Source organism: Bos mutus, chromosome 20, assembly GCF_027580195.1.
Source record: "Bos mutus isolate GX-2022 chromosome 20, NWIPB_WYAK_1.1, whole genome shotgun sequence".
Lineage (NCBI taxonomy): Eukaryota > Metazoa > Chordata > Mammalia > Artiodactyla > Bovidae > Bos > Bos mutus.
In genome coordinates, this window is record NC_091636.1 from 822,052 (window position 1) to 835,011 (window position 12,960).

The window sequence follows — 12,960 nt, forward strand, 5'->3', positions numbered from 1 at the left end:
TATTGCCCCAAATAAAACTTAACTCATGACTCTCACATTATGCATTTTTAAAGTCAACACATTTTTTGTAATGATTCCAGAATTGTTCACCCATACACCTGTGGGAAATAACTCTGTTGACTAGGGTACAGTTCTTGTGTGCTATTTTTTTTTTCTTTTTACTGTAGTCTCACAGAGTCCACTCATTTCAAATCTACTTGCTGTTGTTCAGTGCTAAGCCATGTCCCACTCTTTGTGAGCCCATGAACTGCAGTGCACCAGGCTTCCCTGTCCTTCTCTGTCTTCCAGAGTTTGTTCAAACTCATGTCCATTGAGTCAGTGAGGCCATTCAACCATCTCATCTTCTGTTGCCCCCTTTTCCTGCCTTCAATCTTTCCCAGCATCAGAGTATTTTCCAGTGAGTCAGCTCTTCCCATCAGGTGGCCAAAATACTGGAGCTTCAGCAATAGTCCTTCCAGTGAATATTCAGGATTTATTTCTTTTAGGATTGACTGGTCCTTAGAAAAGGCAGAGGAACTACAGATCAAATTGCCAACATCTGTTGGATCATAGAAAAAGTAAGGGAATTAAAAAAAGAAAAGTGTACTTCTGCTTCATTGACTATGCGAAAGCCTTTGTGTAGATCACAATAAACTGAGGAAAATCTATTTGTGTCAGCACCTTCTCCCCCATCACATTCAGTGAGGTTGATTTACACGTTCATCACAGTGTGCACCCTACCATGGGATCCTCCAGTTTCCTAAGTGATATTTTTAATTTGCACGCATTAAGGTTCACTCATTTGTTTACATTTATTTGGCTCTGCTGGGTCTTAGTTGTGACGTGGTATGCGGGATCTTCGATCTTCATCGTAGCACGTAAGAACTTTAATTACAGCATGGCAACTCTTAGTTGCAGCATGTGGAATCTAGTTCCCCGACTAGGGATTGAACCCAGGCCCCCTGCATTGGGAAAAGAAGTCTTAGCCACTGGACCACCAGGGAAGGCCCATGGTTCACTCTCTGTGCTCTCAAATTCTATGGGTTTTGATCAATGCCTGTGTCGTGCATCCACCATCTCAGGATCACACAGCATAGTTTCCCCATCCGCAGCCTCCACTCTCCCATGCTTCACCTATTCGACCCTCCACCCTCTCCTTAAGCCCCTAGCAACCACTGATACAGACTGCAAGATACAGTTCTGTTTAACTTTTTAAGAAATTGCTAAACTGTCCTCCAAAGTGACTGTACCATTCTGCTTTACCACCAGTAATACACAAGAGTCTCTTGTGCACTAATCAGTAGTGTCAGTTTTCAGTATTGTGGCCATTCTAGTAGGTGTGCAATGGTACCTTATTGTCTAATTTGCATTACCCCAATGAAAAATGAATGTTCAGGATGTTTTTACTGCTTATTTTCCATCTGCATATCTTTGGTATAGTGGCTCTTCAAATCTTTTGCTCAGTCTTTCTTGTTGGTGGGTAGGAGTGTGTTTTCTTACTGCTGAGTTTTGAAAGTTCTTTGTATATTCTGTATGTTGTTGTTGTTGTTGTTTAATTGCTAAGTCATGTCCAACTCTTTGGTACCCAATGGACTGTAGCCTACCAGGCTCCTCTGTCCATGGAATTCTCCAGGCAATAATATTGGAGTGGGTTGCCATGTCCTCCTCAGAGGATCTTCCTAACCCAGGGATCAAACCCACAGGAGATCCTGTGGCTCTTGCATTGGCAGGCAGAATTTCGACCACTTAGCCACCAGGGAAGCTCTTTATATTCTGTATACAAGTCCTTTATTAGATACATGCTTTGCAAAAATTTTCTCCCAGTCTGTGATTCATCTCTTCATTTTTGTAATAATTCTTTCTCAGAGCAGAAGTTTTTAATTTTAAAAATGTTCAACTGATCAATCTTTTTCTTACATGTATCATATTGAAAAATTCATCCTCAAACCCAAGTCATGCAGATATTTTCTCTCGTGTCTTCTTCTAGAAGTTATATGATTCTACATTTAGGTCTCTGATCCATTTTGAATTAATGTTGCGTAAGATATAAGGTTTCTGTCTATGTTCTGTTTTCTGCATATCAACATCGAATTGTCCCAGCACCATTTGTTGAAAAGACTATTTTTTCCTCCTGTCTTTGCACCTTTGTCAAAAATCATCTATTTTTGAATAGGTCTATTTCTTGGCTATGTATTCTGTTCCATTAATTTATACATCTCATATTTCACAAGTACCATGCTGTCTTGATTAGTGAAGCTTTATAGTAACTCTTGAAATTGGATAGTGTAATTCTTCTAAGTTTGTTCTTCTTCAGTACTGGCAGTATTTACTTTGAAATGACTTATTTTATTTCTAAATCGTTTCTTGAGTTCATTGCCCTTCTTTTCAAATCCTACTCTAATCATCTAAGTTTTAAAAGTTCAGATTTATGTTGTTCTTTTACAGTTTATAAGATCTTAAATTTGTGTAGCTAGTTTTGAACTATTTCCTATTATAGTTTTCATCTGTTTTGTGGGTACCTCTTTCTCGCATGTTTTCACTGTTTCTAAAGAGATTATTATGTTTCTTATTCTTCATTTTTCTTATAAAAATTTTTGTATGAGCTTCAATCATAATCCTCTTGGTTGCATACTCCTTACATGAAAGAAGTTCCCTGTAGTTTTATGAGGGAGGGGTGGGAAGTGATAGCTTTTTAGCTTTAAGAGTCTAGAGACTTCATTTTTGGGTTTTTTGGTTGCTGTTTTTTTTTTTGTTTGTTTTGTGTGTATGTGTTTTTTGTTTTTGTTTGTTTTTGTTTTGTTAAACTAATGAAAAACATGGCCTTATATTTTCTAAGATCTGCCTCTTCTGGTGATTTCTAACACTTTCATCACAAAGGTCTCTCTTCATTTCTGCTATTGCTCCTGTTCTGACTGACTACTCGCAAAAGCTTCTTATCAACGTTAGGCCCTTCTTTGGAAAAGAGCCTTGTTTTTATTAGTTTGAAGAGTTTTTAGGACCCAGAATACTCCAAGTACTATCAGTCATTATCACATTGTGATTCCTTTGTACTTATCATGAATTGGATTTAATCAAACTTCCTTCTAAATTGGCAACTTTTCTCAGTTTGATCTGGAAAAGGTCAGTTTTCATTCCAATCCCTAAGAAAGGCAATGCCAAAGAATGTTGAAACTACCGCACAATTGCACTCATCTCACACGCTAGTAAAGTAATGCTGAAAATTCTCCGAGCCAGGCTTCAACAATACATGAACTGTGAACTTCCAGATGTTCAAGCTGGTTAAAGAAAAGGCAGAGGAACCAGAGATCAAATTGCCAACATCTGCTGGATCATGGAAAAAGCAAGAGAGTTCCAGAAAAACATCTATTTCTGCTTTATTGACTATGCCAAAGCCTTTGACTGTGTGGATCACAACACACTGTCGAAAATTCTTATAGAGATGGGTCTGGTAAGACCACCTGACCTGCCTCTTGAGAAATCTGTATGCAGGTCAGGAAGCAACAGTTAGAACTGGACATGGAACAATGGACTGTTTCCAAATAGCAAAAGTACTACGTCAAGGCTGTATATTGTCACCCTGCTTATTCAACTTCTATGCAGAGTACATCATGAGAAATGCTGGACTGGAGGAAGCACAAGCTGGAATCAAGATTGCTGGGAGAAGTATCAATAACCTCAGATATGCAGATGACACCACCCTTATGGCAGAAAGTGAAGAAGAACTAAAGAGCCTCTTGATGAAAGTGAAAGAGGAGAGTGAAAACGTTGGCTTAAAGCTCAACATTTAGAAAACAAAGATCATGGCATCTGGTCCCATCATTTCATGGGAAATAGATGGGGAAACAGTGGAAACAGTGGCAGACTTTATTTCTGGGGGCTCCAAAATCACTAGATGGTGACTGCAGCCATGCAATTAAAAGACACTTACTCCTTGGAAGGAAAGTTATGACCAACCTAGACAGCGTATTAAATAGCAGAGACATTACTTTGTCAACAAAGATCCATCTAGTCAGGCTCTGGTTTTTCCAGTAGTCATGTATGGATGTGAGATTTGGACTATAAAGAAAGCTGAGTGCCGAAGGATTGATGCTTTTGAACTCTGGTGTTGGAGAAAACTCTTGAGAGTGCCTTGGACTGCAAGGAGATCCAACCAGTCCATCCTAAAGGAAATCAGTCCTGACTGTTCATTGGAAGGACTGATGTTGAAGCTGGAAACCCCAATACTTTGGCCACCTGATGCAAAGAACTGACTCCTTGGAAAAGACCCTGACTTATTTGAAAAGACCCTGATGATGGGAAAGATTGTAGGTGAGAGGAGAAGGGAACGACAGAGGATGAGATGGTTGGATGGCATCACCAACTCAATGGACTTGAGTTTGAGTAAACTCCAGGAGTTGGTGATGGACAGGGAGGCCTGGCGTGCTGCAGTCCATGGGGTCACAAAGAGTCAGACACGATTGAGCGACTGAACTGAACTGAACTTAGTTTGATCACTGTGTTTTCCAGGGAGTATGTATTGGTAATTTTAGGAATCTCCTGTTCTCAAGTTCTTCTTTCTACTTTCTCCCACACAGCTGAGACAACACAACAGTATTGGGTACTGAAACACACACCTAGGGAAGTGGGTGTTTACTGGGATATTTTGTCAACAAGTTTTATTGTAGATGTTGTCTGTGTGTCTTTGCTTTTGTTATCCTAGTTGTTCAGCATGTTTTGAAGGGAGGAATGTTCAAATGTTTAACTAACCTTGCCTTCCTTGAATAAGCCAAACTTGGCTATAATATATCCTTTTTGGGTATTGCCAAATTCATTTCACTAATATTTTGTTAGGAAATTCAGATAAATACTCATGAAATATGCTGTATGCAATCCATACTTTTATATTTTCTCTTGAAATGCTTTGTTGGGTTTTGCTATAAAGGTTATGCTCTCCAAATGACTAAAGTTGATTTTCTTTATAAAATGGGTTTATGTTAAATTGATACTATTTATTTCTTAAAACTTTGGTACAATTTACTGATGAAGCCATGTGAGCTTAGACAGTTCTTAGGGAAATATTTAGATTAAATTAAGGGCTTATTTCATTTAATTTAAATTAAAGGTTTATTTCATTTAAATTAAAGGTTTAATTAGATTTTCAGTCCAATTCAGTTCAGTCGGTCAGTCATGTCTGACTCTTTGAGACCCCATGAATCACAGCACGCCAGGCCTCCCTGTCCATCACCAACTCCCGGAGTTCACTCAAACTCTCGTCCTTCGAGTCGGTGATGCCATCTAGCCATCTCATCCTCTGTCGTCCCCTTCTCCTTCTGCCCCCAATCCCTCCCAGCATCAGAGTCTTTTCCAATGAGGCAACTCTTCTCATGAGGTGGCCAAAGTACTGGAGTTTCAGCTTCAGCATCAGTCCTTCCAAAGAATACCCAGGGCTGATCTCCTTTAGAATGGACTGGTTGGATCTCCTTGTGGTAGGGTTATGTATATTTTCTACTTCTTGTTTTAGTTTTTAATTTCACTTAATCTCTAAAATCCTTGAAATAAAGTTCTTCAAAATTTGCTCTATCATTTTAATCTTTGAAAATCTGTACTCATGTCCCTCATTTTACCCTGCATATCAGTAATTTAGTCTTCCTTCTGTTTTGCTTTCTAATAAGCCTTGTTGGTTTTTATCATTTTTTCAGGAATGAAAGGCTGCTTTTTAAGGCTTTCTGCGCCACACGCCCCTGCGTCACACGCCTCTGCGCCACACGCCCCTGCGCCACACGCCCCTGCGTCACACGCCCCTGCGCCACACGCCTCTGCGTCACACGCCTCTGCTATCGCTCATTTTCTCCCTTCTGCTTTCTCCAGCTCCTTGTGTGCTCACAGCACTCAGTCATGTCCGACTCTTTGTGACCCCGTGGACTGTGGCCCACCAGGCTTCTCCGTCCATGGAATTTTCTAGGCAAGAATACTGGAGTGGTTTGCCATTTCCTATTCCAGGGCATCTTCCCAACCCAGGGATCAAACCTGTGTCTCTCTGCATCCTGCATTGGCAGGCAGATTCTTTACCACAGGGAAAGGGAGATGCTCCTTACATCTTAATAAAGGTATTTTAATAAAGATTTTAATCTTACTTCATTTTAAATAGGTACTATACATAAATCAAATAATATACTTAAAGGCTATACATTTTCCTCTAGGCATGACTTTGGCTGCAATCCATACTTTGTGATATACTGGATGTTTATTAACATTCTAAAAAATATATCTTCCAATGTCCATCGAAATGTTTTTTGACTCACAGATTATTTACAGGAATATCATTCAGTTTCTAAATATTTTGAAAATTTCTACTTACTGTTTTTTTGTTGTTGTTGATTTCTGTATTTCTACTGTGGTCAGAGAAAATGCTCCTTATGATTTTATACTTTGATAATTGTTGAGATCTGCTTTCCAGACCAGTATTTCATAAAAGTTCTACACGAACCTGAATAAATGGTTATTCTACACTTCCTGGTTGCATTGTTCTCTTTGTTTCAAGTAGGTCAGGTTTATAAACCTTGTATTTAAAATATTCTATACTGTTACTAACAATTTTCTCTGCCTGTTCATCAATTAAAGGACCTTATCTTAAATGATTAGAAACTTGTCTCTTTATCCATTTAGTTTTGTCAATATTTGTTTTCTGTATTTTCAGAATATGGATTTAATATACACTATACATGGAACAGGAGAAGGCAGTGGCACCCCATTCCAGTACTCTTGCCTGGAAAATCCATGGATGGAGGAGCCTGGAAGGCTGCAGTCCATGGAGTCGCGAAGAGTTGGACACGACTGAGCGACTTCACTTTCACTTTTCACTTCATGCATTGGAGAAGGAAATGGCAACCCACTCCAGTGTTCTTGCCTGGAGAATCCCAGGGACGGGGGAGCCTGGTGGGCTGCCGTCTGTGGGGTCGCACAGAGTTGGACACGACTGAAGCAACTTAGCACTTAGCATATATGGAACAACAGAGTGGTTCAAAACTGGGAAAAGAGTACATCAAGGCTGTATATTGTCACCCTGCTTATTTAACTTATATGCAGAGTACATTATGCGAAATGCCGGGCTGGATGAAGCACAGCTAGAATCAAGATTGCCAGGAGAAATATCAATAACCTCAGACAAGGCAGAAAGCAAAGAGAAACTAAAGAGCCTCTTGATGAAGGTGAAAGAGGAGAGTGAAAAATTTGGCTTAAAACTCAACATTTATAAAACTAAGATCATGGCATGCAGTCCCATCACTTCATGGCAAATAGATGGGGGAAAAAGCGGAAACAGTGACAGATGTTATTTTCCTGGACTCCAAAATCACTGTGGATGGTGACTGCAGTCACAAAATTAAAAGACGCTTGCTCCTTGAAAGAAAAGTTATGACCAACCTGCTGCTGCTGCTGCTAAATCGCTTCAATCGTGTCCGACTCTGTGCGACCCCATAGATGGCAGCCCACCAGACTCTGCCGTCCCTGGGATTCTGCAGGCAAGAACACTGGAATGGGTTGCCATTTCCTTCTCTAATGCATGAAAGTGAAAAGTGAAAGTGAAGTCACTCAGTCGTGTCTGACTCTTCAGGACCCCATGGACTGCAACCTACCAGGCTCCTCCATCCATGGGATTTTCTAGGCAAGAGTACTGGAGTGGGTTGCCATTACCTTCTCCGGACCAACCTAGACAGCATATTAAAATGCAGAGACATCACTTTACCTACCAAGGTCTATATAGTCAAAGCTATGGCTTTTCTAGTAGTCAGGTATGGATGTGAGAGTTAGACCACAAAGAAGGCTGAGCACCAAAGAATGGATGCTTTCGAACTGTGGTGCTGGAGAAGACTCTTAAGAGTCTCTTGGACAGCAAGATCAAACCATTCCATCCTAAAGGAAATCAGTCCTGAATATTCATTGGAAGGACTGATGCTGGACCTGCAACACTTTGGCCACCTGATGCAAAGAGCCAACTTATTGGGAAAGATCCTGATGCTGGGAAAGACTGACAGCAAGAGGAGAACAAGGTGATAGATGATGAGGTGGTTGGATGGCCTCACTAACTCACTGGGCATGAGGTTGAGCAAACTCCTGGAAATAGTAAAGGACAGGGAAGTCCGGCTTGCTATATAGTTCACGGGGTCGCAAAGAAGTGGAACACAACTTAGAGAGTGACAACCACTCACACACACATGCATACTACACGTAACAGTATGTCCAGTGCAGGTCTGCTGCGCCTTCCTGATTGATTCACTCCTTTATCATTATGAAACATCCCTCTTTACCTCCATTCATGTTTCTTGTTGTGAAGTTCATTTCATCTGTGTTAACTTAGCCACCTCAGCCTTCTACTGGTTAGTGTCCTCACAGGGTCATTGTCTATCCTTTCACTTTCACTTTTCTCTCTCTTTTTGCCTAATGTTCCTCTTTTAGAAGAATCACATAATTATTGTTTTCTTTTAATCCATCCTGACAATCTGTGTCTTTTAAAGTATTAATCATTGTCATACAAAATAATCATGATATATTTGTATTTAAATACATCATCTTAATATTTGTTTTCTTTGTCTCATTTTATTCTGTGTCCCTTTTTCTTTCCCTTTATCCCTTATTTGAATTAGCAACATTTTTTGGTATCATTTCTCCCCCTACTAAGTTATATTTTTTTAACTATCCTTTTTAATAGCTATCTTACAGATTATAATATGCATCCTTCATTTAATAAAGCAATAAACATCAGCACCACTATCACTTTCTGCATAATTCAAAGATCTTCAAACACTTAAACACCATTGACCTTCCCAATTTTTGTACTACTTTTTCTACCCTAAGCTTCTTCTAACGTAGAACAGTCAAATCCCATCTCCTTCATAACACTGACTTTTTGAACAGATCAGGGCAGTTATCTTGTAGAATGTTCACAGGATTTACTTGTTTTCTCCTGGGTTTATTTAAAAACTTGCTCCCCTATCCTGTATACTTCCTCAAAATCAGAAGCAAGCTCTAGCTATTAGATTTAGAATAAGCATATTTAGTCAATGCTTTGAATTTTATATTTTTTCACATCAGGAATGTGATCATTCTAACCTCGTAATGTTATATGGATTAAATGAGATGGCCTATATCATTACTAAAATGGCATCTGATGCATAACAGGGAAAGAAGAGAGATTCTCAACCTCAGCAGTAACAACATTTTGGGCTGGGTAATTCTTTGTTCTGGGAGCTGTTCTATACATTGTAGGTTGTTCAGCAGAACTCCTGACTTCTAGTCATTATATGTTGTCAGCATCCTGCAGTTGTAATAAGGAAGGACGTCTCCAGACATCACCAGGGGTCCTCTGGCAGGAAAAACTGGTCCCAGTTCAAAACCACTGTATTTGATGAGTAAGCACTACAAGTGTTTACTATTAGTATCATGCTTTGCACAAGGCTTTGAGAGTAACAGTTAGATGGAATGCAATTCCTCATTCAACATACTCATAGTTTTGGGGATAGACAATCAGGCAAATAAGAAATTGAAATATGGCATAAAGGCTATGATACGGGCCAACATGTGTAGTCATGAGGGAAGGAGCACCTCACTGAATCTGGGCAAGGGTCTTCATGGAGAAAGAGAGAATTCCTCTCCGCAGAGACCTGAAGGATAGAATTCTCTCCCTTTTCCCCATAATCCCTGAAAGAGATGACACCAATAATGACCATCTCAAATGAAAATAAACATTACAAAAATGTTACAATTTTCAGCCTCCTTTTTAGAGTATGATCCATAAAGATTATTCTACTATGAAATACAGAGACAGAGGTAAATTAAGCCAGCAGTTGGGAAGATCCCCTGGAGAAGGGAATGGAAATCCACTTCAGTGGATTCCAAGTATTCTTGCAGGAAAATCCCACGGACACCAGAAGAGCCTGGTGGGCTACAGCCCATTAGGTCACAAAGAGTCGGACATGACTGAGCAACGAACACTTGACTTTCACTTCCTTTCAAAGACTAGGGATGCGATGGCACAAGCAGCCATCTGCCTCTTTCGTTATTAACAGCAAATACACTGGGGGCAGACTGGACATCCCAAACCCAATCATCACTAGTCAAGACGCACTAGCCATCTCTCTCTCTCTCTTTCTCACACACACACACACACACACCCCGATGCTGAAAGGCCTTCAGTAAGGGAGCCTGTCCAGCTGTGCATACTAGTCCAGCTGCCTCTACTTCCACTCTTCCCCTTGACCAAGTGTTTTTCCACTCACTTGCAACAGAAGTCAGAGATGATCTGCTGTTCGCTAAGCCTGTTTCTCCTACTTACAGCACGTATAGCTCAACAGTTTTCTCAGCCTCCCCTGTGGCCATGTGGCTGAGTTTCAACCCAAGGCATCTAACAGCAGAAGTAATATGTAGTCTTTCCAGTTCTTTCCCATGTAAACCTCCCACTCGCAGTCCTCCCTACTGTTTTCCCGGCCAGTGGCTTGATGCAGACAAATAATGGTACCTCAGAAGCCAAGATTTAGAAATGGCAGAGTGGAGAAGCAGAAGGAGTCCTTGTCTCGAAGTCTCCCCTTGGAGGAGCAAAGCCCAGCAACCAGGAATGCCCACACTGGGTTTGCTATGAATGAGAAGTAAACTTCCACCCTGTAAAGCTGTGAAATTTGAGTGTTTATCTAGTACAACAGCTAGATGACCTTCCTAATACAGCAGAGGAGAGAAACAGCCAGGCTTACCCTACAACTGGAATCCTCTTAGTCCCCCAGACATGCAAGATATTTCAGCCATACTCACCAAGCCAAAGAAAAGTGCCTTTTTCTAGACTATTCCACCGATATTCCCCAGAGTTCAGTGGGTATGTGAGAGGCTGTTTGCAGGGCCATTGCTAAAGATCACACTTCATCTCATGTCTGCAGCACAGAAATATGAAAGGAGGTGGGCTTTGATGTCAGACAGATGTGGCTTTGAATCTTGGCTCCCTCTCGCAATTCTTTGGCTTCATCGCCCTCAGCCTCTGTTTCTTCATCTACACAATGAGGGTAATCACACCTCACAGGAATTTTGTGGGGATACAATAACAGATAGTATGTAATGTACTGGCCCAATTCCCAGAGTGTCCAAAGTACTCTATTAGTTCCTTCCCAGCAACCATGAAATTAATGAATTGGGAATTTATTTACACTTCTAATCAGAAGAATAAGCAAGAAGTGGCCTCAGGACAAAGGATTTTGTATTTATTCATCCATATAAACGTTGAGTACTTCATACAAAGGAAGCAAGTTCAACAAATATTTTATTTTTTTCCTTGGTCTAAATAAGGAGAAGAGTTAAAGTTTTAAGAAATGAAGCCCTGGTGGCTACGACAGTAGAGAATTTGTCTGGAATGCAGGAGACCTGCGTTTGATCCCTGGGTCAGGAAGATGCCCTGGAGAAGGGAATGGCAACTCACTCCAGTATTCTTGCCAGGAGAATTCCATGGACAGAAGAGGTGGTGAGCTACAGTCCATGGGGTCACAAAGAGTTGGACACAACTGAGCGACTAACACTGTCACTGTCAAAGGTATAAACAGTGGCAACATTCTTTTTTTTTTTTTTTAATCTATTTTCCCTTGTAAGAAATTAATGTCCTATTTTCAAACCAACAACAGTGGAACATATGTTGACCTTTGACCTGGAAGGAAAACAATGAATGAGACAGTTCATACCACAGAGTGGGGAGTAAGGATTTTGCTGGGTAATGTCCCTTCCCTTCCTCAGGTCACCCCACATAGAATGACTCCAAGGGAAAAGAAGGCAAATCACAAAGCTAACCAGTTGTTGGCAGGCCCATCGCTAGAGACAAGACAGGTAAATTGGGAACATCCTTCCAGGTAAGTTGGAGGAGCAGTGAGCTGCTACAGCCTCGCCCCCTGAATGAAGGAGGCTGAAATATCAGGTCAACCGGGATACAGAAGGAAGCGTAGAAAGAGCCGCCCACCAGCGCGACTGAGTGCTCTTGGGGACAATCCCCTCTCCAACGGCACAAAGCAAATATCCAGATGCTATGAGCTGCCAGATGTGATTAACCAAGGAAAGGTGAGGCTGCCCACTCAACTATCTGAGGAGACTCCTCATCATGGTGACCCAAGAGTTTTCTGCAAAAGCATTAACAGAACAAATGGAGGCTCCATCCATCTCCCATCTCCACTCCCTTTCATTCTCTCCCTCTGACAGAGTCAGAACAGTGGGCTATTTTTAAACCACTGGCAACACAATCTCTCCTGGAAGTATGGGGGCTTCCTGACATGGGCTGATGCTCCCTCAGAGGAGGCGCAGTCCCACCCCGCCTGTCCGTCTTCTCCCAGGTTAGTGGGACAGAGAGGCCTGAAAGACAGGGCCTGAGGAGGGAGCCTGCCCCCCCTGCACAGGAATAGGGAGCATCTGATGCTGGTTTCCACGGCAGGGATAACCAACTGTGGTTATCCCACACATATATTCAACAAACTTCTTCACCCACTAGAGGGAAGGCTGAGGCTTGGGCAGGAACCAGCCCCACGCACAGCTACCCAGAGACAGCTCAAGGCCGGGAGGCAGAAAAACAAGCTCCAGATGCCAATTCTAGCATCTTTTAAAGAAAAAAAAGATTAAGTGGATCTCAGTGTCTCTTTAACAGGCATCCAATATGCTCTAAATATAATAGCAAACATTTTATTAAACATTGGAGCGTCTTTTTTTTTTTTTTTTTTTCCTTAGAGAGGCCACAATGAAGCCAATTTACAAACAAATAAGGCTTTTCAAGAAAGGGGGCTGTGTGTACTTACAATCGCTCCAGCTGCTTCAGATCCTGGAAGGCACCTCTCTCGATGACGCTGACCTGGTTGTCTTCCAGATGCCTAGAACCAAAGAGGTAGCATTGGTCAAGGAAGAACGAGGCTCACGGATTCTCGTACAAGGCTTAGGGCCATGTGGGCATGGTCACTCAGCCCCTCCCGTGACCCTCTGATGCCCACCCCTCCC

The 12,960-nt window shown here is 41.4% G+C and overlaps 1 protein-coding gene across 1 annotated transcript in view; it reads right to left on the bottom strand.

Annotated features, from left to right (window-relative positions):
* SLIT3 (slit guidance ligand 3) overlaps positions 1 to 12,960 on the bottom strand; it is a 717,795-nt gene that overhangs the window by 639,767 nt on the left and 65,068 nt on the right. Inside the window, exon 3 of the mRNA XM_070357383.1 lies at positions 12,765 to 12,836. Coding sequence (XP_070213484.1) covers positions 12,765 to 12,836 — 72 coding nt within the window. The remainder of the gene's footprint in view (positions 1 to 12,764; positions 12,837 to 12,960) is intronic.